A 25,227-nucleotide genomic window follows, 5' to 3' on the forward strand; every position below is an offset into this window, starting at 1 on the left:
TCAACGAGTTTTAGCAGGAGCTTAGTGCAAGCAACTCCACAACATACAGGGAATTACTTTGTCATAAACTACAAACAAACATCTCCAAACACACTGTCATGATGCAACACACCCTCACTAGTCACTAGGGAAAAATGAAGCACAATCTTGAGGCCTCTACATTATTTAAGCAATATCACACACATGCAGTGGGTATTCTCGAGTGCTGTTCAGCTCCGATATCTTGGGTGTTCCCACTCTGCTATTAGGTGGTCATGTTGCAGGGCTAGATTACTAGATTACTTCCTGATTGCAGTAATGCAGAGATGGGGCTATGTAAGTTGTATATACCCTCCACACACTGCCACCGAAAATGAAACACAGATCAGTGGTGAAAATGCCAGTTATCCAATAAATAATAATGATAATAACACCCCAGAAAGGAACAATTGTTTATTGTCCTGTCCATGCCTACAGCTTCCATCTTTCCGTAACCATACAGATCTATTTCCAGCTAATCCTCATTTGAGGTTTACTTATAGGAACTAAGAAGCATGCCCAGGGCTCTAAAAGTGGTGCTTACATGTCTCATAAATGGGGGAGACAGGTTGGCACGTGCTTTCTGGAATTTCAGAGAATGAGGTGGGAGCTGTGCCACAGCTGAAGGTAGCACCACAGTTTACCTGAATCAGAAAACTGAACCAGAAGCTTTTTTTAAATAGCTGGCCAGATTTTCTAAATGAACTGTCATTGGTACAATTGCAAACAAAATCTGTGCAGGGATAATCATCTGCGCTCATTTGTATTTCCTGCATGTGTTTGTCCTTGCACGGAGCTTGCCCCTAGAGCCGCGGCCGCAGTGTCACCTTCTGCCCACATTCTGCCCAGCTGCTTTGGTTGCCACTGCCCAACCAAGTCAAGTCATGGTGGGCCTACAGAGCTGGCTTGGTAGTGTTGACCTGTCCAGATAAATTATATAAATACACTTATTTTGATGCCTGGGAAAATAAAATCCAGCTAGAAGGAAACACACAAAAACTTGATCATATAGTGGCTGTTTCTGGAGTACAGCGTGAGGCATATGTGGCACTATGCAGTGGTAAATGCTTATGAGGAACAAGTGAGCATTTAAGTACAGTTTCACCCAAATATGATCCTTTAAATCTACATGGTGCTTTTGGTTACATCTGAAAGTCATCGTTTAGTTTTTATATAATCTTTTTCCCTTTTGCGAACGGAAATAAGCCCCAAACTCCGCAAGGTACTGACACTCCCCTCCTGCCCGCAGGCCATGCCTGGAGGCCGCAGGGCGCTACTGGGGCTGCAGTGCCCACGGACACCTGGCAGCCAGGCCAACGCTTTATTCACAGTGACACCTATCGGCAAGAGCAATCTGCAAAGCAGATCTTTCCCTGAAGAGTATTTTTGGTGGTCATGCTCCTCCCGTCTTCAGCGTTTTTCTTCTCCTTCAGGGCTCCCCACTCAGATGTTCACATTCAGCTCAACATTTTACACTATTGAATATAATTTAGTCTATATTGGTATTTTCAAACCCAATACCTGTTTCCTCAATTAATCATCCGTCTATTTCCAGAGCACATGTCAAAACTGAGTGTTTATTTTTGTTTGTTTGTTTGTTTGTTTGTTTTTGTTTTGTTTTGTTTTGTTTTGTTTTGTTTTGTTTTGTTTTGTTTTGTTTTGTTTTGTTTTTAACATTGGCACTGTTTGCCGGTACATGAGAGTGCTGGACATCCCCAGTGTTCAGGAGACACAGCTTCTGTGGAGGTAGCATAGCATCAACACTGTGCATTTTTCATTCTTACATACTTGCTTGTTGAATGTAGCTGTCCTGATACTCTCCACAAGCAACACCGAAGCCTCTCTAGGCAGAAATCTAGAAATCTACTTAAATGTAGATTTCAAGAGGCTGATGCGATCCAGTTTCAGCTCAACGCCATAACACTCAACAGAAGCTGCTCTGTTCTAGAGTCATAGAACTCTTCCTATAGGGTTTCTGTGTCGATACACATGTAACATGTATATATTATATAAAGTATATATAGATAAGTGTATATACAGAGAGAACATATATCGTTCAGTATTCTTTCTAAACATTTTAGAAACTATATTTAGGAACAGTAATTACATTAATACCATCAGGCAGTGCATACAGATGAGACCATTTCAAGAGTTTGCTGAGCATACTTGCTGAAAATACCACACACCATGTTACAGCAACTCAAAAATTATTAACAGTTTTACTTTGATTTTGCCATACACAGCCATTACTATGTTTCAGTCAGTTCAAAACTAATTCAAATAAGTTTGCTGCAGCACATATTCAGGAAACGTTTTGTTCTGGGTTTTGCTTCTGTGGTTTGTCAGATCAAGTTTCTATGGACTAGTTTTGAAGATGAGCTAAACTATTTTGAAATGTTGAAATCATTTTTGGGGGCATCAGGCTAGAAGTTCTTTGGCTAGTCTGTGCAAACATTTTTAACAGACTTCAATATAGAATCTGTTGTTGAATAGCGTGGTACTACAACTCTTGTACAGTTAGTTTGATGTCACAATACCAGTAAGAAATTGTTCTTGGTTATATTTGCAATCAAACAGGTAACAGAAATACTATTTCAAACATCTTCAGCAATTTCTTGGATTCTGCAGACCTGGGGACACAGCATTCTTTTGATTATCCATACCTGGGTCTTTTTTTTTTTTGGTATAACAATGGGAATTTTAAAACAATTTTGAAACATAAGTTTGTATGCTTATACCATTAGTGATTTCCAGGTAAATGTTTTACTCATGAAATCAAAAATACATAAGAAGCTGGAGTTTGAATAGGACAAAAGGAAAACAGAAATCAAAAACCAGGCTCTCTGAAAAAAAATAAAAATGTTTTGATCAGCAAGGATACTGTAGTGCCTTGTTTTCCTCAAAAAGGCCAAAGTTGTTTTGTTTTGTTTTTAATTTAATTGAGAACACATTTCAGTCTGTTTATGCAATTGTAAACAAGAGAAAAATAAAAAGCAAAATGTTGGCGTGATGCTTTATTCAAAATATTTTCAAATCAGAGACACAGTAAAAAATCTAAATCAGATCTTCACAAAAAGCGCATTTCATCTTTTTGTTCCATGTGACCCATATGATTTACATTTGAAAAACGGAAATGTCAGGATCGTTTCTGAATTATTCAAATGTATCTACACAAGCATGTGGGTGAAATTTGATAAAATAGAATTGACACAGTAATTGTCTCTGCAGCATGTCAATTCTGTTATGTGGAAGCAGAGAATCTTCTTTTTCCTAAGAGAGTCAGGCACACTCCTTTCAGAGAAGTCTACTGTCTCCAAACTCTGCTGCACAAATGAAGTCAACAAAGATCACATATGGAAATGGTTCACCACAGTGAAACCTTTTACTCTGCATGAATGATGGTGAGGCTGATGGAAATTGGAAACACAATACTAATTTAGAAACGTTTTATTTATGCACTGCAGTGTTATCACCTGTCTCACCAAAATTGCAGACATCCAGAAAAGGCCATCTTTTCATAAAGGAAGAACCTCATGAATAAAAAGTATAGACTTGACAGTATCTAAGAAATTGAGTCATAGACCAAAACTCTGTTAGGTTAGATCTGTACAAACAGTGGAAAGAATATGAAAAACAAGCAGATGATCTTAATGCAGAGAGTTGTATGAAATAAAATTCTACCAGATTTTTGTGGGATGATTGTCACAATGCTTTTTTATACTATTTAATACATCATAAAAGAAACAAACTGCTCTAGAGCAGCATTCTTTTGGCACTTATACAAATGCTGCAACTTGCCATAGGTTCCTCAATTGTTTGCAACTTTTAACAACTGAAGGCAAGGTTCATCTCTAGTGGTCTGCTTCATACTTAGCTAAAAGTTTACAAGAATCTGGATCCTGGCTTTCCTCTCTATTAAGTCTATTAAAAATGTATTATATATCTATTTCTATTACATTACTTTATTCATATCCCATGTTCTACTTCAGTAAAATTATTTTAAAATCAAAGACCTGGAAGACTTTTTATTATATATATATATATTTATTTATTTATTTTCCCACAATTGGTTCTTTGAATTCTTTTAGGTCCTAGTTCATATCTGGAAGGCCAGCAAAGACCTGTTTGTTAACACAATGGGGAGGGAAATCTCTGCAGGGACAGAACAAGTAGGTGTATGGCAGCAAACAGTTGTCTGCTTCATCTTCAGGCCCCTGTTCTTCAGAAGGAAAGACAGCATACTTCCCAGGTTTTTACTTCAATATAAAGAAAAATATCAGCTGTTGTTAAACTCTGCCTGTGTAATGTGAAAGACATTATGAGCATGACTTGCAAAGGCTATAAACGGCGGAGCGCACTGCTTCCCTCCTGTGCCAAAAACAGCAGAGTTGACCCCAAGGATCTACTACAATTTATTTAATTCTGAGAATAAGTTTATGGGTGGCCAGTCATCCAGCTGTATACAACTTTTGACAGACACTCTTTTCAGCAAATGCCCTATATGTTTTTTTGGTCATTGAGCATTGCATTGTTCTTCGTATAAAGGATCCAAGTGTGTCAGAGGGTAACTAGTTGATCAAAGAAACCTGCAGTTGGGGGAGAAAAGGGGGGGGGTCAGGGGCCATGACATATTTTAGCATTGTCTGCTCTAAAATCATGTTACAATAGCATAGAACCCACACTTGAGACTTGGCTCCCTGGGAGCACACAGCTAGTGGTCTGGTAGACTCAGTACTACAAGTTGACTGTTGAGTTAGTGACCGGGGATGCAACCCAGTATGCTCAGTGTGCTCAGTGCTAGGACTAGGTCTGACCTGTCAGTCACAGCAGAAGGATAATCTGGGAAGCTGTTCCCAATGGATTTCAGTCAATTGAGAATTTCTTGTCTTTTCAAATGTCACCAGCTTTCAGCCCAGACGTAAAACTGTGCTATGTCAGCCTAATGCAAAAATAGCATCCCTACATCAGAATTACCATGAATAATGTCTTCTAAAACTTATTTGCATAACTCTATATAAATAGTTAGAAGTATAATTGAATGAATGTCTTAACAATGCCAAAGACACTTTAGTTGGAACATAAAAAGATACCTAACGCTAGACTGCCCAAAGATAGATTTCAAAGGAGGGATGACATTTTCCAGGTATTTTCCAAAACTAGATCTGCAGTTAAAAAACTGCAGGCTGCTCAGTAAAACTTTAATGTCTTTGTTAGAAAATACAAGACACATTCATAATTTTTTTTTTTTTTTAATTTTGATAAAATCCTCATAAATATCAAACCACTGGTCAACTCCACTGTTTTTTAAATACATAAAAAACATGTAAAAGTTTGGTTTCTGATATGAAGCAGTAGCCTTGTTACTTTATCTTCTCAGGCAAATAAATTTTATAACCTTCATGCAATTTATAAACATTTTATTCATTTTCTGCAGCTACTTACATGATTGGCAAAATATATCAGATCCAACACTAAATCTAAAAAAGGGTGTGAAAACACACAACACACTCACACTCTCTCCATTCACACCTTGCAGACATCCTTATTCAGAAAGTAGCAGCCTGGGGTCCTTTCAGCTGCATTCTTCTCCCCATGCCAGGAAACAAAAAGTGCTGGCAGGTTTTTCCCTTTTGGTTAATACTTGTATCTGTTGCTGCCAAATGCCTTTTATTTTTCCCCTAGTCTATCTCTGTTCATTCCTTCAGAAAACATTCAGAAGGCACTGAGAGACCTTGAAGCAATAGTACCTGTATTCTGGGTAGGAGAGGACCAAAAAAAATAAAAAATCAACCTATCTCCAACTAAACTAAAATATCTATGACTATCTATTTTATTCAGTTAAAAGAAGGCATATAAAGTAAATTCTGTCAGTAATTTCCCTCATATTTGTCCAACTAAAATAAAAAGACCTGGCAAGAGGCACAGCATATAAAACCTATGAAAAAAAACAACAACAACAAAAAAGAACAAAAAAAAACCCACAAATTAATGGAGAGCAGTCATGGAAGATGAGGTCAAAGGTACTACACAGAGTGGTGACAGTGCCTGTCCATGAAACCACCTTCCACCTCTCTCTGGTACTACTGGTTTTCATTATTTAATTCTCACAATCTTAAGGTAATCTACCTATACTAAGCTACATCCTACAGCAAGTTCATTAAAAATAATAAAAATAAGTTTGGCTTGAAACGAATAATTACATTCAAATAACAAAAGCTCCTGAGAGAAACACAGGCTCAAGTCAATCCATAATGACAGACATTTCAAGTTACTATTACAGACTCATCTTTTATTAGATATTGACTTGATTCTGATTTCTTTGGCTGGCTCTAGATGTTATCTTTGGTCTTGGAATAGAAATGCAACCACCCAAGTTCTGCTATGTCAGCAGAACGTCAGCAGGTACCTAGGAGATGCTATATACCCAAGTAATGCTGTGCTCCAGGCACAACTCGCAGTGTCTTGTGTCAATCAGTCTAAAGCGAGAGCTGTCCCAGTCTCCTGAGTACTCGTTGAAGTAGTAGGAGTTTGATGCTACGTGGATATATTGCTACAGTCCCTTATAGTTCATCATAGATGCAACAGACTGGATTTAGGCATGAACTGACAGATCCCTCTGTGACCTTCCACCTTGCATTTTTCAAGGTTAAGGACATTTTCACCACTATATGCTGCAGAATTCACTAATACCTAATCCACCTGACATGATCCCACAATACACCAAATCCTCACTTTTTTTTTTTTTAATGTTTGATCAGTACATCATAACTGCTCTGAAGCAGTCAGAACAAAAGAATCATACAGATATGTTTTACCTAAATGCTGTTAGTCACTGCTGCTCTTTGTAGGAAGTTTGGTATGATATCACAGAAGTCAGCAATGAAATTATGTCAGCCTTGAAATGTTTTTCCTATGAGAACTACAGTACAAAGTCTTATAGAGAAGCTAAATGTTATGTTAGATACCACAAGAATAATCCCAGAACATGCTTTAATACAAGGGATCCTCTTAGTGATATGCCATCCTAATTTGGTGGCAAATTCTACACAACTCCTTCACCACATCTAACCCTCATGATAACCCTCTGTGCATGTAACACCGTACCTCTGTGCTCCCATATCCATGCACACAAACACATTCGAACCTGCTGACATCATTGATGAAACTACAGAAACTCAGGACATGCTTGTCTGTGAGAAATGACTGCATAGTAACCAATAATTAAACAACACCTATTTGTTATAACAACTCACAAAAAATAATCACAAAGTATATAACTATCAAAATTAATTCAGCCTTTGGTTTCAGAGGTGGCTCATTCTTGCTTTTCTCCTTCAATTCCTTCTGACTTCTCGTCCCTTTAGAGGCTGGGGAGGCCGATAGTTTCGCAGCAAGCAGCAAGCGACCTCATCTTCAGCAGTGCTCAGGAGGCTGCGGAATTTGGCCAGCTGCAATTAAGAGAGAAGGTTCAACAGGAAGCCCTCATGCTCACACTGATGAAAAAATATGCAGTAAAAACTAAAGATACTTCTCACATTTTTTACACTGGGAAAAATGGAACTGTATTTTTCTATGGCATGTGTGGAATGGCAATTCCACCTTTTCTGTCCTCATAAATGTACAACGACTCACAAGAAAATCAACTGAGATACATGTCAAAATGAGGGGTAACATGTAAGGATTATTTGTTTCCTACAGTGAAGACAGAACAGGCAGTTATTTCCATCTAGGCATAAGCTTTTCTGCTTAATCTGATCTCAGGAGAAACCCAGGTCAGAATTCCATGTCTAAACCCTGGGAAATGGGAATCTGAAATAGGATCTGAAGTTAGTATTTTGTCTAATTTCTAATATTTCCAATACTTCCTTTTTCTATATACCAGCTTACTTTATTTCTTCATTACCAAGGGCAGAATAGCACAAAAATAATTTCATTTTAATAGTGCACTGAGTTTTATGGCACATTGCATCTTAACTGCATTAAGGGCAAAAAGGGTTAATCTTATCTTGCTCCACCCCCCTCTACAGCTAATATTCATAATTCTATGTCACTTAGGCTCATTGTAAGTTCCTAAAAACTTAAAATTTATTATTCACTTCTTTCAATCTGAAAAGTGCACCAAAAATTGACAAGTAAACTATAAAGTCCCAAAGAAATACACATTTGAGAAATAAAAATAAATGGCCAAACAGTATGAGTCATGGTATGAATCACAATGGCAAACATTACTAAAAAAATATTTTTAACTCTATGCAGGCTTATATTTATACAAATATAGCACATTTACAGTTTAATGCATAAGATATAGCTACTATTTGTGAAATAGTAAAGAATAACTGTATTTTGCATCCTTTCCAATACTGTGTCCTCTGAAGCAGTTACACATGGGTGTATGTATATAATGCTCAATATTTTAGAATATATTAATTTTAGATTAGCCCAAGTAAGAACCTTTTGACCTGAACAATGGATTGTATTTAGGAAATTCATATCTTGATGCAAATTTTCAAACCTAGATACATATGCGCTGCAGCAGCTTCTACAAGACCACATTGGAGGGAATAGGGAAGAGGTACAGATGAGAAAAATGGAAGCACTGACTGAATACATAATTTAAAATCAGTTAAAAACAGAATTTGCGGTCTGATTGCATGACTAACAAGAGTCCCTTTCAGTGAACTATTTCAAGATCTTGTGCAAACATCACCAGTTTTGCTGACTATATGGCCTAATGTATTGAATTTTACTGAAGTATTTGTAATATTGACCACGAACTTGACAAATGCTGTGGTGCAAAAATCCTGAGATTTACAGTGAGACCAGCATATGGATCATATCACAGGTGATGTACTTATCAGCTTCCAATATTAAAAGTTGCTGTACTCTGATACTTCAGCATCTCTCCACTGGGAGAAACAAAGTGAAGATATTCAGTCCACTGGGTGTCACTGTTGCAACATTTATATATACATATATATACATATATATGTTGGTTCTTTTTTAAAAATGGATAATCAATAGCTGATACGCAAAGAAAGGCAACAAGAAGTCACGATAAATTTGATAGACACATTTTGTCCTTTGAAAATTTGACAAGATACATGTATGCAATGTCAAGGTCTGCACAAAATATGTTCTTATAGAAAAGCAAATATCTATAGCAGTTAGAAAACAAATTGCACCTGTTCGGAACAAACACTTATGGGCTCTCTCAGAACAATCCAGATGACACTTTCAAGAAGAGGTGGAACAGTGAGAGAGCCAAAGTAAGTCCAGTAGTCCAGGGATTTGGGAAGTAGACAGCTAGGATCGAAGTTTGTGAATAGTGCTCTTTTACCCTGGAAATTAAAAGAAGATCGTTGTGGTTCTAGACTATATATATTTAGCAAATTACTTCTTTTGCAAGATCATCAGTGCCTTACAATCATTAACAATTTAAAAAAACAAACAAACAAACAAAAAAACACACTAGTAATATCTAAAAGCAAGAGCCCAAGATAAATCACACCAAAGGGGCAGAGCTTCACCATTATGGGGTGGGCTGACTGCATCCTGGATGATCACAGCATGTGAGGGAATGCCCTTTAGATGAGGTCCTACTTCTGTGACAGCTTTGCTGCCTGGGTCTTTGATGCTAGCAGGACACTATCAAAGGAGTCGTGTTAGCACAGAATCGCCATAGCTACAAAAGATTGCAGGATGAAGTTTTGAGGAAGAGGTGAGAAAATGTTAGACATCCAATGTGTTCTTTTTGGCGCTAGCATAATAACCCCACAGGTGTTATCCCCCACTCACTCTTCCCAGGCTTACTACTACTTCCCCCTATTTGGGCTACTAGGCCAGAGATGCCTGTATGAAATGTGATGCTGCAAGCCTGGTTGATTTCTTTATCAGAAACAATAGCTTTTTTCTCACCCTGTACCTCAGCAAAATACAGGAGGAAACTTTTCCTTCCTCGTTTTTCACAGCTTCCCATGACGCATATTCCTTTCCTGTTAATATTCTCACAGCAATGGGTTGGTCAAAGACTACATTCTATGCCTTTCCTTCTGATCTCTGACTGTATAAAAATATTTTTTGTTTACTGGTTTTCAATTTACTTAGCAAGAAGTTTCCTAAACTGTCCCAAGTCAGAGTTAGATATGAATAGCTATGAAAGCAAGGTGTAGGGAACTTAAAGTTGAAGGGATTAGCAGCCAGGTTACCAAAACCAAAACTAAAGCAACCATCTAAAGCAGGAGTGCTTTAGAAGCACTTGTTCACCTTGATTCTGATGGTGTCCAGGCGGTCAGTAATTTTCTTCAGCTGTGGGTTGCATTCACCAATCTGTTAAACAAGGGAGATAAAAAAGTAATGCTAGAGCTATGGAGAAAACTTGCAAAAATAAATGATCAGAAAGCAAACATACTGAAACAGTTTCATATGGCTTTGCTTAAGTGACTGTGAGATCTGATGGATTTTGCAAGAATCAGGCTTTGACTAGCTGACCCTCAGAGACTGGATGCAGAGAAGATCCACTCCCTTGCTGACAGTATTTACCTCTGGCCAATCATAGTAACTATTTAAGCTACAAAAGACCTACGAACATTACAATGCAGGGACATTAAAGATTTTTTTTAATGTTCTATATGGAGAAACTTTAAGGTTTCAGGCTTTTATCAGAAGTTGGAATTACTTAAAACAGCAAGAAATTTAGAAACATTGTTATGCATGCTGAGCAGAAATTGTGTGCTAAGAAATCTAGTGAAACCTTCCAGTTTACATTATAATGATTCAAGGAAAGACAGAGTTACCACAGCAGTTCTTTGCAACTGCTGCTGCATGTAATTGATGACTGCCTTCACCACAGCACCTGCACTAGCTGCCCCACAGGACTACCTGTCCCCAGGAAACTGAAGTCACCAGGCAGAAACCATGGATTTTATGAAAACCCTATCCTTTGTTGTGGATGGTGTGCCTTTTCCATCTGTTTCTTCATACAGAGGCCAATGAAGCTGTTGCAAGGTTTGAATTTCATCTCAGAATATGTGCAGGAGGCAAAGATGTATATAACAATCAGAAGGAAATTCTCCGTTTTATTTTAATTTTGTTCATTTAATTATTATTCAGAAGAAATAAACCAAACCAAATTAGATTAGATTAGATTGGCATCCAAACCAAATTAGATTACCCTTTTAAAGAAACATGTTAGGCAAGCACAAGTTACTGTGATCTAGAGAGAGGCAGCTAAATTATGTTCTACATCTTACATTGTACAGGAGGGCAGACTAGGCCAACTGAAGAGCCTCACTGTCCTGAAAATCTATTAATCTATTTTTAATATTAAAGGAAGTACAGCTTTCTATATTGGAAGTAAATAATACTTCATGTATTATGAAGGAAACACTACAATTAAATGCCCATACAAAACAAACATTTCTTCTGCAATAATTACACCATCACTGTTATGCCTTTGGGTTCATATTGCAGATTTCTTTGGGGGCTGAAGTATATTTTTCTTACCTTCAGAAATACAGCCATGACTGCCAATCCATCTGACTGACGAGCTGCCTCAACAAAACAGGAATATTTTTCTGCGTTCCAGTGAACCACGTGAAGCTGAAAAGCAAGAGGCACAGACAGCATCAACTCTCGCTGAACTGAAAGAGTCATAAATTAATACTAGAACTTTTATGGCGTTAACACTCTACTTTTCTTATTTGTATTCAGAGCCATTCAGTTTTCTAATTGCAAGTATTTATTGAAATTGGTAATCATATAGTTCACACAAATGGCAACAAGCATTGCCAGTGGTGGGAATTATTCAAAATTTAGCAACAATCAGCACAGCACTGTGTCTGATAAACCGCTGTCGGATCCCCAGGTTGTGAATAGAGAGGCTAAGGCAAGACATCCCATGGTTATGTAACTAAAGCTAAGATTTTAAACCTCTTTCTAGTACAGCTGATTTTAATAAGTGATTGAAAAACATGAACATGTCATTAGTATTTTGCTCCTTTTTTTTTCTTAATTAAGTTTTCAGAAAATCAGCCACAAAAATAGCTAGCAAATGGGCAGAGGAAGATGCATTAAACTTGCACTGACATCTTTTCCTGTGTTAAGTTTAAGATGACTATCAAAATTTCATCTTTGGCAAATGTTTTTTTCTATGATTACTAGTAACTAGCAACTTAAAAGTGGCTTGATATGCTCAGGCGAGCATTTGCATTTCCAACATATATTTTTCCAGAGCTGTCCTACGGCAGTTTCTTAGGTGAAGACACCTTACTGCAAGATGGGGTGTAGATGACTTGCTACCTGTCTTCTAGCCAGGTGGAGAAAGGCAAAGATCATGAGGTCTACCCCCATACCACTTTGGTCCCTCCTGCTAAGCCAGGTTTCCTAAATCCTGCCCACGCTCCATGCTGAGAGCTCAGGAAGCACCAGGACATCCCAGCCTTGAGCAATAGTCCAACTGCTGAACTGAAGAGAGCACAAACACTCATGCAGAGTTTAAGATTAAGTACTTCACAAATGTTAATTCCTCTCACAAATCCTCAGTGGATTAGTAAATCTTATTACCTGCAGTTTTAAAATAAGGAAATAGAGGCTCAGAAGCAGGGCATTTTTTCCAAAACTGATGACCATCTTTTCAGACTTTGAACTTTACTCCTTAGGAGTGCTAAAAAGCAACTCCACTGATGACCTAAACTGGGATGAACCCCTGAAAAGAAGGCTTGCATTTGAAATACAACACTTTAAAACCCCCAAGTAAGAGCAGTTTAGGAAAGCTGGCATTTAAATAAAGTATTTGTATGGGATACAACATAACTACATGGTTGAAATACAGGCCTAGGAAAGTGAAGATTTTGACTCCACATCTCAGTCTTTGCCTAGCCTCTGTGAGCTTCAGTTTACCATATCCGTAGCACAGAGCTGTTCCTTGTTGTTACAGCATGTAACGGGGTGTTTGCTGAGTGCTTGGCTCTCAATGGCCAAGACACTACTTTCAAGTAAGGAATCCCACTGAAATCAATAATACACATATGCACACAATGAAACACATGCTGGCTCACAGCTTCAGAATCCATGAAGGAAAGTTGCTACAACTATAATTAATTAAACCAGGAGGAGAACAGAATCCATTAAACCATTCTTGGCTGCACTGCTATCCTGGAGCTCAGTGCCTGCACCACTCATCATTATAGGTTCAAAGAAACTATGTTGAACAACTTTTGAATTATAACATTTTTACATACACAGAAAGGAAACAGATACTCTCAGTCAGAATTGACTTTATTGTGGATTTTAAAAAAGCAAAAAAAAAAGCAACAAAGAACAAAAAGCAAAATTCCCACAACTAAATGAGGCCCCCTCCCACTCCCTCATCACTTTGCCAAAAACCCCAAACCAACCCCCCCAAATTCAAAAGAAACAAGAGCTGTGAAACACTTTTGGGTACAGCCCCATTCTCAATGGCTTGTGACTTCTCTTTTAAGGAATATATACCGTCTTACCACCGCTCTGTCACTGCAGCTTGAGAGGAGACCTTGATCAGACCATACGTTGCAACAAAGAATGGAGTCATGGATGCCTTCTGCTTCCCGTTGGGTTCAAGGGGCTGAACCTTGAAGTCTTCTTTACCTGTATGCTACTTTCTTCAATATGGTTGATGTTTTTTCTTGAAATCTTACACTTCTTCCACATGAAGGTGAACAATGAAACCATCTTCACTTCTCTTTCTGAGGTATTTTCTTTTGTGTGAACAGTGGTCAGAAGCCTTGGTCTGAATTCTGGGTTTCTTATCCCAAAGCCAAAATAACTTCAAGAGAGCTTCTTGTGGAGGGTTACCCAACCACCAGGTAACGGAAAGCTTTTTAGACTGGCTAGAAATTCACAGATATTTTCTCCTTCCATTTGGTTTCTTAGATGGTATACATATATATATTTTCTCAGCTAGAAATTTGGTTTTGGCACTTAATGGTTTTAAAGCACCTCTATTAATTCTTTATATTCCATCTCACCTGGTTCCTGTGGAAAACATAAGCCTTTAAACACTGCAAATGTCACTTTTCCCCATTAGTGTTAGAAAAATGATTTTTTTTTTCTGACCACTGTCTCATAGCATTTCCAGCAAAATCTGATCACACCACTGTGCATACATTTCAACTTTTTTTTTCTTCTTTAGTACTACAAGCCTTCTATTTTTCCATTAGCATTTATGCTTATATTTTTTTTTACTTCTTTTTAACCCCAGAAAATTCTTCACTGTCTGAACTACATGCTGTTAAAAGATCTCAGTCCCATCATAATACTTCTTGTTACTTCTGTTTGCAAAGAGGAATCAGAAACTGCCAGACTGGATACTTTTGGACATTTGGACTACTCCAAGGCACCGAAGGAGACAGAAAGGACCAAACGCGAAACACTTCAGGAAGACTGCTTGTCTTTTGATAAAATGGGGGGAGAAGGAAAAGCGGGGAGAGGAGGGGCAAAATTATTCTCACAATGGAAAGCTAGTCACAAGCTTAGAGGAACAGATGACTCCATAGAGAGCCTTACCTCTGCTGCATACTTCATCCCGTCCACCGCGTGCTCAGAGCCAGCTTCATCATTGGACCCCCAGTGGAAGTGAATCTGGCGCAGCCTGTAGGTCCCACTGAGCGGCCCCCCGGTCAGCACTACAAACCCAAACACAAGAAAGAGGTTTCACTGCAGGAACAGGAGCTGCTGCCCACATCCTCTAAATTCACACCAGGCTTCGGTCTTCAGATATTGCCCTGTTTCTTCTCAAAAGCTGTCTTGGATGGACCCTCCTTTCTTTGAAGTATTATACAGGAATCCTTGATTGTCTAGGATATGACTTTCAAAATTGCACTAATGTGTAGATTAGTGGGTTACTGCCCACTAAATAGTTACCACCAGGTTATCACCAGGTGTGTCTTGCTATGGACTGGATATTTCTCAGAAGATGGGAAAATATTTCAAGGAGGAATGGTTTTAAACAACAACAAAAAAAAAGGTAGATTTAGATTAGATATTGGGAAGAAATTCTTTGATCTGAGGGTGGTGAGCACTGGAACAGGCTGACCGGAAAGGCTGTGGATGTCCCATCCCTGGAGGTGTTCAGGGCCAGGTTGGATAGGGCTTTGGGCAACCTGGTCTGGTGGGAGGTGTCCCTGCCCATGGCAGAGAGGTTGGAACCAGATGATCTTAATCAGTAACTGATAAATGAAGCTTAAATAGAGATTTTATGAACAAAGAGGAGGATCAGAAAAATAAAATGTGAACATAATTTTTTCTCCTCCTTGAAATTTTGAGGAAAGTAGTTGGATTATAATATTTTTCAATGGTCTTTCCTTCTTTTGCATCTAGATCCAGTCACAGTAGACTGAAGTCTGAAAAACAGGAGTGTATACTGAACACAAATATATATCCATTGTCCAAGTGCAATATTATGGACACTTTAGCCATTTATTTCAACTAAGTACCCATATGGGTGGGCTTTTGATTTTATAAGTGCTTATCTCTTTCTAATCAGTTGGACAGACTCAAACCATCCCTGTCAAGTCTGCACAGAGACTTGAACATGAATCGGATTCAGAAAGATTCCTTACTTATTGCAAAACAGATCACCCCACTTTCCCTGCTCCATTCACACCTCCTTGGAGGGACTGGAGATTAGTATGAGATGTGTTACTGGTTCATTATAGAGATTTTAAGGAGAAAAGATGGGAGGTTCAACCAGATGGCTTTTAAATTAAGAGCTCTGGGAAGGAAAAGAGTCATTTTTAGCTCTTCTAGATTTAGTCCAAAACTTAAATTTTGATAGGAGCAAAATGCCACCAAGTAATGTTAAAAAGAATTCCTTAACTTGCCTATCTGCTGACACAAGTAGCCTGGGTAATGGAAAGGAACTGGAGGCAAAAATATTTGACCTTCTTAACTTTAGCTCAAAAATGTACTTTTAGAGAGCTTATAAACCTAGTGAATGAAGGGGATGGGGAAGTGGTACTCCTAAAACAAATTATTTATTTCAAGGACTGAGAACTTGCAGGCAAATGATCCTAAAAAATGCGTAAAGATCAGTGTTCAAACTGGCTGAGGAAAAATAATTATGCAGAAATACATCAGCAGCACACAGTGAAAATTTTCTGCTGAAAAATATGAAAATGGCCTGATGATGTTTTTGTGTCACGTCATATAGTGATGGTAAAAATCTTCCATTCAAACAGAAATTTAGGAAGAAGTTAATCAGAAACTATTTGAAGCAAACATTAGTATCTCAAAGTTGAAAAGAGCTGGAAGAAGAGGTATTTGAAATGTTAATAAACCAATTTAAGGGAATGGAGCTAAAGTGGTACCAAAGAGGATAAACAAAATTACACAATTACAGGCCTGACAGCCCAACTTCAGTGCTGCTTGAAGTAAAGAAATAGTTCACACTGAATTCAGTTACTAATGTATTAAAAGATTTCAATGTATTTTGTACTTTGTACAATGTACTTTGGTTTTGGTTTTTATTTTTTTTTTATTCTCATAAAACTACCATATGGCAGGAGTGCTTACTTCACAAGGGTGCCCCAGAGGCCAAATTTTGGCCCTAGAAAATTCAGGTTTTTTTGATCAATGACCTGAAAGAAAACAAAAACATTACTGATAAAGTTTGTCAGTGACAAATATTAGGGAAAATAATGAATAATTCAGTTTACAGCTACAGAAAGACTTTGTTTGTTTGATTGCTTTTGATAAGCAATGAGTGAAAATGGACAAAATGTAAAGCCATGCATGTACAGCTGAAGAATGTCCTTTATACATAGAAGATATTGAGTTTCCTGGAAATGACTGGGGATTATATTTGTTAATTATCTAATCAACAGCTGCCAGAGCTTTATTGTAACTTGGGCTTTATCCCTGGATATATGGCCTGAGGAAAGTAGTAGGAAGAGGATCACATTACTACTGCTTTGGTACCAATGTAAGCCTACAAAAACACGATCAGGACCTATCACTTCATGGATGGAGTTAGAAAGAGGAAGAGGTTCTTGCTGTACTCATGTTCCTTTTGTTTGTTTGTTTGTTTGTTTGTTTGTTTAAGAAAAGGAATTTAAAGGATTTAAACTCACACTAAAAATAAAGTGTGATTTTGATTTAATTGTGAGGGTAATTAACAATTAGAAAAACTTACCAAAGGTGGTGGTAGATTCGTCATCGCTGGAAATTTTGAAATCAAGATTGTATGTTTTTGTAAGAGGTGTGCTTTAGTTCACCCACACCTACTAGACTTGAAGCAGAGATTAATTCTGGGAAGTCGCTTGGCCTCTGAGACACACGAGGTCAGACTAGATCACTGACGGTCAGCTGGTGGTTTTCAGGCAACACCGTGTTGCACATATCAACAGGAAATTTAAGAGTTAAACTAAGACTGTCCAGGAAAGCAAAGTATGATGTCTATCTATGTCTATAGCCACTACAAGCCAATAGGTCCTCAGGACTAATGGACAGGATGATCATGAATTAGTTCCCTTCTGGCTCTGATTCTTGTGAATGCATGACATTGGCTTGGATCCTCAGCTAAGCCTCATGTAGCCACAAAAGGATTTTATTGCTTCAAGAAACTGCATTCATGCAGTTTCAGTGGACGGGTGCTAGCTCGCCTACCATCCAAGAGACATTTTTAAAGATGAAGGCACTGACATTACAAAGACTACACTAAACCAGAGAATTTCTAAATAAGAATTATTGCTTGCAAAAAGGGAAGATATACACTCCTATAAAAGACTGGAGCAATGACACTTTTCAAAGAAGAAAAGGGATCACTTGTGATGTATTTCATTTGTTCTGTATTGGCTCTTTCCTGACATAAGAAGTCCAGGCATGGGTTATAAAGGAAAAAAATAAAAATATAACCAAACCTGCAACTAAAGTCAGGTAAGAGACTTGAGCGATTCGGTTGGAATGAACCTGTAATGAGACACAAAGGATTCATCTGCAGTGAGAGAGCAGCATTTGAAAAATGGTACAAAACACCGTTCAAACAGGGGTGCTGGCACTATCTAGCTGGTTGGGGTGGATCAAACCATCTGTGTGAAGAGGGCATCCTAGCGCTTCCTGAGAAACGCAACCTTGTACTCATCTGGAATTATGTCCCCACATTGCAACATGCTGAAAGTCTGGGGAAAAGGGAATCTTGCATCCGGAAGAGTGGAGCTTACTGGTTATGAGGAGGTCACAGCCGGCAGAGAGACAGGCCCAGGCTGTACTACATTCAGGAAATGGTGGAAGGAAACATAGAGCAATAGGAAAGGAACAAACCTGATTTGTTTACGGTGTCATCAAACTCAACACTGGTGGAGTGCCCGTTGTTGAGGATTATTTTAGCAGAGGCCGGGTCGTAATTGGGATTTAGAGGACGGAGAGAGGGGTCATACTTGGTTTCCTCAGTTTTGATGTCAATGGGTGACTGACGGTCTCCATTAGCGACAGGAAAAACCTCCTTCCAGTGGGCAGGCCCTGCAAGGCATGGGAAGAGAAGCTTCATGAGAAAACAGACTGCTTGAATTTTTCTTGTTTACCTTCTTGGGAATTCAAAATGTGTACATCAGAAAACCCTACTTCAAGATATTCAGCTACTTTTGTTGTACTACCTTGCAACAGCAGCTCGTGGGACCCCTTCACCTACCTTGCCTAGTGTATCTAAATGTATTTGGCCTTGAAACAAGGCCATGTGCAGTAGGCCAGTTTTTGATGACACACAACTAAAACTCAGCTATGCACAAGACATATCCAGCAAGTGTTCTTTCAAATCAAGTGTCCCGTATGCAACAGGCACTGTGCACCACTAAATTTTTGATGTGACGTTTTTGCCTGATATCATGTCTCATTACGTCTTTAGGGATTCCCTCTTACCCACCTAATGTCCACCCAACCCCAAAGGGTTTTTACATCAGTCACTGGCAGCAAAAGATTTGAGAACACATCCTCCTGCCAACTATGCTGAATGAGATGGGGAGACGTCAAAAAAAAAGACAAAAAGGTGATGTGCAGGCAATTCTGGGGCCTGAAGGCAGTGCTTGTAACAAAACCATCACTGCTCACTCATCACCTCCTCCCAGTGCATCAGCCCTGCGAACCAGCTGTCACACCAGCAGAGAGGGGGCCATCCTCTCGCTAAAATGTCTCCATACGTACATGTGTGCATTGTCTTGTAAATCAGCAATAGGGTTGTGAGAAAAAATGGCAAATACCATTCTGAAGTAGTAAGAAAAGCTTCACAGATAAGAAGTATGAAGTGAACTTCACACAGACAACTCAAATAGAAAACGTGCCATAGCTGAAGCATACTTGAATAATAAACAATATGGAAAGAGGTTGTAAGAAAAAAAATGGGAACAATGTGTTGCTTGGGGAATATGTCCTACCAGGTAAAGGCAGCAAACAAGCTGTAGTCCAGGCAAGAGAAGGGAAGGGAACATGAAAAAGGGGGGAAAAAGATGGAAAAAGGGGAAAGGGGGGACAAAAGAGGGTTAAAGGAAGGAGAAGGGGGGTAAAAGAGGGAAAAAGTGTGGATGGAGGGGGATTGAAGAAGGAGAGGAAGGAGATGGAAGGGAGAAAAAGGGTAGGGGGAAGGGAGGAGAAAATTTGCAGAGCAAATGACCTCTCAGTATTATAAGGAGCATAGGAATTGTTTTTTTCCCTTGGGTTTATCAAAGGTAAGAAGCATAATAACTAAGAGTGACTAGATATTAGAAAAACTTAAATACGAGCTTGTAAAATCTGCACCCCCAGAAATCTTCATTGCTTCCTATACAGAAGGTAACTGATCTCAGTTTAAAAACCAGACTGTTGCTTTGGATCTTTCTCGATGTCTCATCACTTCAATAAACACCATGACAAAAAAAGGAGTAGAATGTAGTATGCTGTGATTAATAGCCTGACATCAAAAGGAGTCAGATAGCTTTCTTTCCTTGACTTCAATAGGAGTGAACATAGCTCAGAAATTTGCAGGTGCTAAAATAGCCCTGGTGCCCCGGAGTAAATCAGGGAGGGCCGAGGGGGAGCAGCCTGCAGAGCCACCTGGGCACGGCCGGGCTGGCCCTGAACAGCACCAAAAAATGCAAGAGGGAAGGAGTAGCTCGCAAAGACCAGATACGTCTCCAGGTAAAACAAGGGCTTTGGGTCTTGAATTTGTTAGAGTAATTTTGCTAATGACTTCATTAACTAAACGCATTAGGCAAACCACTTCTAAGGCAGAAGATACAAATCTTCCTGGTTTGAAATATAAAGTTGCTTAAACTTAATTCACACTTCACAAATGATGGTCAAAGCCATACAATATTTTAATTAAATACAGTTTAGCATGTGATATAATCCTAATTCTGTTTAGATCCTAGTACTTTCTAGTTGGAGATACAATGTACAATTTTATTCATTGAAGAAGCATTCGCTCTCCATCATTCATACCTAACTGCTAAGATTCAAGGTGCTTAGAAAAATCCTATTGCTACTTAACTTTAATGCTTAGGATATTCCTAACCTGAGAAAAGGCCAAATATATTTATGTGGTTGACTACTTTGTCCTATTGCTCCATCTCAGCAATAACTATACCTAGCATACAGCAAATAATATGAGTAGCGTGTGATTCTGAATCATTCCACAATAAAGTAAAAAGACTTTTTACTTGCTTTGGTGCTTGTCCTTAGCTCAGATAGGCAAAACTTTTTTTTTTTTTTTTTTACTTTGGTGATTAAGAATCTGTCACTAACACAAGACTGCCAGAAAACTGTCCTTGCAAAATATACAGGAAAATAAAAGAAATTTAAGCTCATTTTGTACCACCTAATTACATCAAGTGGTATTCCTTATACCTACCAGCAACCCTACTGCAATTATCCCACTCTTCCTATGCTATGAAAATTGTGTCTCTGTTCATTACTACTGACCCCATCCCAAAGCAAGCACTGTGTATGTCTGTCAGAAAACAAATCATTACTGTTGGAAGACAACAGACATGATGCTCATATTTTAATTTACTAAAGGAACTTATGAAGTTTCCTCTTGTTGATAGAAAAATGCTCTTTTGCTAGAGGAGGCTAGATAGTAACTCTCAACAATCAAAGTCACTGTAGCCAAGATTTAAGACAAAAACCTGGACCATCTGCTCTGAAGATTGCATACTTTTATTGTGCACACTTTATTTTACAGACACCACTACCTAATGTGATGTACAGCTCTGTCTGTACTTGACATGGCAGTCACCAGCATTGCACACATCAATGTATGAATCAGATCTCATAATGAAGGCAGTTATGAATTTGTCAGGAAATGCAGCTTACTGTATCACCTAACTGCAGTGCTTTTATCCAGCTGAAGTTAAAGGTGATGAGTTTCATCAAAAGGCTGGACTAACTTGAAACAAGCCTAGCGGAGGCAATGCAGTATACGGTTTGGTTTCAGTGAGCCTCTATACATGCATAAATAAAACTTCATAATTCATAAGTGTATTATTATTATTATTATTATTGTTGTTGTTGTTATTATTGTTATTATTGTTATTGTTATTATTATTATTATTATTATTATTATTATTATTATTGACAGTTTGGTATTATATGAAGAAACTTTATTGGTCTGACATGGTCTGATCTTTTCAGGAGCACATCCTCAATTCTAAAGAGGATCCATTGTCCAGTTTGTCATATATGAAATGCTTAAACTTATACAGTTAGGCTTGCAAGTAATTTGGTTACATATTAGTTTCTAAAAATATTAGCTCTAGAGAGAACAATCAAAAATTCACAGTGGGTAAAATTAAGTGGAGTTTTCCAATGCAGACATCAAAACTATGTAATTAGTCTTGGTGAGAAAAGAAAAGGAATTCATCTCGTTTTATTTACAAAATAGCTCAGTGTTAGAGTTGTAACAGACCAAGAGACATGTTTGCAGTTAAACACAACACATATACAAACTTTCCATATAATTTATTAAACTTAAATTTATTAAACTCCATTTATTAAATTTATTAAGAAGTAAACATAAGGCAATTGATTCTCAATTTGTTTTCTAACTGAAGCAGTTCCTGGTTATCTAAGAGGTCTGCTTCTGCAGAGGGTTGAGAGCGTCCCCCCCTGTACTGCAACCTCAAGCAGCTGTGAAAAGCACACATGATGATGCTGCACCAAAACCAGCTTTCAGGATCTCAGTATTATGCCTCTATATGCAAGCACCATCAAAACTGTGAGGTAAGAATAAAGGCAAGAAAACAAAGGCAAAGTTTTGCATAGAAATAAAATAATGCCTCTTAGCATTTCAGAGATACATGCTTCAAAGCAGTGAGGAACATTTCATTCGGTGCATACCAGTCAGCCCTTGTTCTACACAGATATACCATAAAGGCAGACTGGTATTTATAATATTTGACAACTTACTTTATGCACAAAATGATTTACGTTGCACTTATTGCTAAGGGGCAAATGAGTTTTTCCCCAGTTTAAAAAAACAGTGCTTTTATCATTGCAAGTACCAAATGCTGAAGTCGGAATGGATGCAGGTGTCTTTCCAACCCTTCAGAAAGTCAACCCGAATATACGGCTGCATGCAATTCAATTAATTTCAGTCACTGCTACTTCCTCAGTTGCAAAAGCTGAACTTAGTTCCAGGGAAACTGTTTGGGGCCATGCAGAGCAACAACATTTTTCAAGATTAAGAGCAATTTCATGCATCCGCTATTCGGCAAAAAAAGAAACAAGCAAAACCAATAAACTAAACACATAAAATGAGAAAGAGTTAAGAAATAACACAGATGCTAGGGAAGAGCAGTCAAGTGGTGGGTATCCAAGCCTCTCTCCATTATTCTCTTGTGAGAGGTGAAGGGAAGCGGATAGACTATGGGAAGCTCCCCACCTGGCAGCTGCTTGGGTCTTCGAGGGAGGAGGAGAGAGAGAAAGCTAAACTCCACCCCACATAAGTTATCACAGTAAACAGAGTTTGGTACAGGAGAAAGGGGGCCTCAAGGTCCAGGGCCACACCGATAGAAATTCTGGTGCCCTCCCCTTCCTGGAAGCTGAGGATAGCAAAGGAGGAGGGCTAGGATAAGGGAAGGAAAGCAGGTTTCTTATCTGGACCCTGCAGGTGAAGTCCACAGAGCCCATGGAAAACACATGGAGAAACAAACTTGAAAAAAAACAAGACCCGTTTACGTCTCAAGGGGAGGGGCAGAGCACACTGCACAACGGTAGATAAGACGCTAATCGTTGCAACATCACTGCCATCCACCACCACCCAGTTTTTCAGGAAAAGTACATCCATCCAAAAAAAGATTGAACAAAAAGACCAGGAAGGAAAAGCAGCACTTGTGTGAACAGTGCTCCAGACTCCACGTGATGATACCAACAAAGTGTACTCCTATGTGCTCCAGTATGTGTAAATACAGACATGCTTCTTCACCTTTTACTAGACACAGAGTTTTATTTCTCTGTGTAATAAAACAGACAACACAAGTTATTCCATCTGTGTGATCCAAACTGACTCCAGCTTGCAGAAGCACTTTTACTTATTTCTGCCTGCATGAACAAGGAGCCAGTCTGCACACAGGAGCAGCGTTTGCATGACTTACGATGCAAAACAGAGGAAAAGCCTTTATGCCTGCTGATGAGCCCATTTGGGGACTTCAAAGGCCGAGAAGATGAAGGAAACCAAGAAATAACCAAGATCCAAAGGGATCTATCTCCTCTTTGCTGCGCAGTTATGCACTCAGACGACCGACCCCGATGCTTCCCACCCCATCGCGGGACGGGAGAGGGACATCACCGGTGGGGTGACCCGGAGCGGTGTGTGTCCGAAAAACACCCGGTAACAAAAACACAAGCCCGCGGCTGCCCCAGCGGACGAGGCACCGGCAGCCCCGGGGATACGGGGCCAACACCGGGCTTCCAGCCCCGCGCCGCCCCCTCGCTCGCAGGGGATGCTGCCCGCATCGCTCCTACCCCAAATCCCTCCCGCCCCGTCGGAGCGGAGCCCCGGCGGCACCTCCAGCTGCCGGCAGCTCTCGCACGGAGCTGCCCGAGACGGCTCCGGGAGCGCAGCCGACCCCCGGGACGGCCGGGGTCGCCCCGACGGGAGCCCCCCTGTCCCCGACGGGGGGCTCCGCGCAGCCGCCCCCCTACCGTTGTGCTCGTCGTAGCCCCAGTGCAGCATGGCTCCGGCCTCGGGGCGGCTCGGCTCGGCACGACACGGGTCGGGACGAGACGGGACGGGACGGGACAGCAACAGCGCCCTCGCCGGCACCGCCGCCCGCTTTGAAGGGGCCGGGCGGCGACGCCCCGATGCCCCGCCGCCGATAAGCGGCCCGCAGCGCTCCGCGCCCGCTTAGCCCGGCCCCAGCCCCTCCCGCCCCTCGCCCGGGGCCCCTAAGCCCGTGTCCCTAAGCACCACGTCCCTAAGCACCACGTCCAGCCTTTCCTTCAGCACCCCCAGGGACGGTGACTCCACCACCTCCATGGGCAACCCGTCCCAGTGCCTGACTGCTCTTTCTGGGAAGAAATGCCTCATTTCCAACCTGAACCTCCCCTGGCACAACTTGAGGCCATTCTGTCCTGTCCTATCACTGGTTATCTGCAATCATGATGTAGATAGATCATGGTTGTAGGAAAGACTTCTGCAGCTCTATAAACGTTTCACACGCTCAGCTGACACCCTAACAGTTCAAATGAACTGAACACCAGTCTGTCAGAACCCATCTTCCCGTCCTCTCTCCAGAAGACGTGATGAAGCTCTCTCCTTTCTTACTTTATGCTTTGGGCCTAACTGCAAACCATGAAGCCCCCTTGCATTCAGAGGTAGGCAGGCACCAGGAGGAAGAACACCAGCAGGGCTCATGAAAATGCCTTGCTGCTGGGTGCCATGCAGCCTGCAGGGGTGCCATGGGAGCTCCATCTCCAGCCTCCCCATGAAGGCCAGCCCTGCCCGGCCTGGCCACTGCCTCCTCCGCCACCTGGCTGCCCCATGGGATGGTCCATTAGAGGGCCCTGCCGGGTCACACAGGCTTGATTTCATATTTTTTTATTTCATTATTTTATTTTATTTTTTTCCCTTATTTTATTTTAATTTTTTCCCTTATTTTATTTTTTCTTATTTTATTTTATTATTTTATTTCATCTTATTTCATTTCATTTTTAAAAGTTTTTTTTTTCACTCATTTTATTTCATTTTATTTTACTTCAGTTAGTTTA

General features: G+C 39.8%; 1 protein-coding gene across 2 annotated transcripts; it reads right to left on the reverse strand.

Annotated features, from left to right (window-relative positions):
• Nucleotides 1-5,418: 5,418 nt before the first annotated feature.
• On the reverse strand, nucleotides 5,419-24,320 carry LOC101801043 (carbonic anhydrase 13). Of its 2 annotated transcripts, XM_027452428.3 has the most exons (9): nucleotides 24,163-24,320; nucleotides 18,313-18,510; nucleotides 17,913-17,961; nucleotides 17,186-17,211; nucleotides 14,560-14,678; nucleotides 11,521-11,616; nucleotides 10,282-10,344; nucleotides 9,201-9,356; nucleotides 5,419-7,466 (listed from the first exon to the last, which is right to left on the reverse strand). In XM_027452428.3, exons 1-9 carry the CDS (start codon nucleotides 24,191-24,193, stop codon nucleotides 7,353-7,355), a joined length of 852 nt encoding a protein of 283 aa, XP_027308229.2. In that variant the 5' UTR covers nucleotides 24,194-24,320; the 3' UTR covers nucleotides 5,419-7,352. The 2 variants fall into 2 exon arrangements, with proteins under 2 accessions (XP_027308229.2, XP_027308230.2); XM_027452429.3 differs by lacking the exons at nucleotides 17,186-17,211; nucleotides 17,913-17,961.
• Between the last annotated feature and the right edge of the window lie 907 nt (nucleotides 24,321-25,227).

Source organism: Anas platyrhynchos, chromosome 2 (genome assembly GCF_047663525.1).
Source record: "Anas platyrhynchos isolate ZD024472 breed Pekin duck chromosome 2, IASCAAS_PekinDuck_T2T, whole genome shotgun sequence".
Taxonomy (NCBI): Eukaryota; Metazoa; Chordata; class Aves; order Anseriformes; family Anatidae; genus Anas; species Anas platyrhynchos.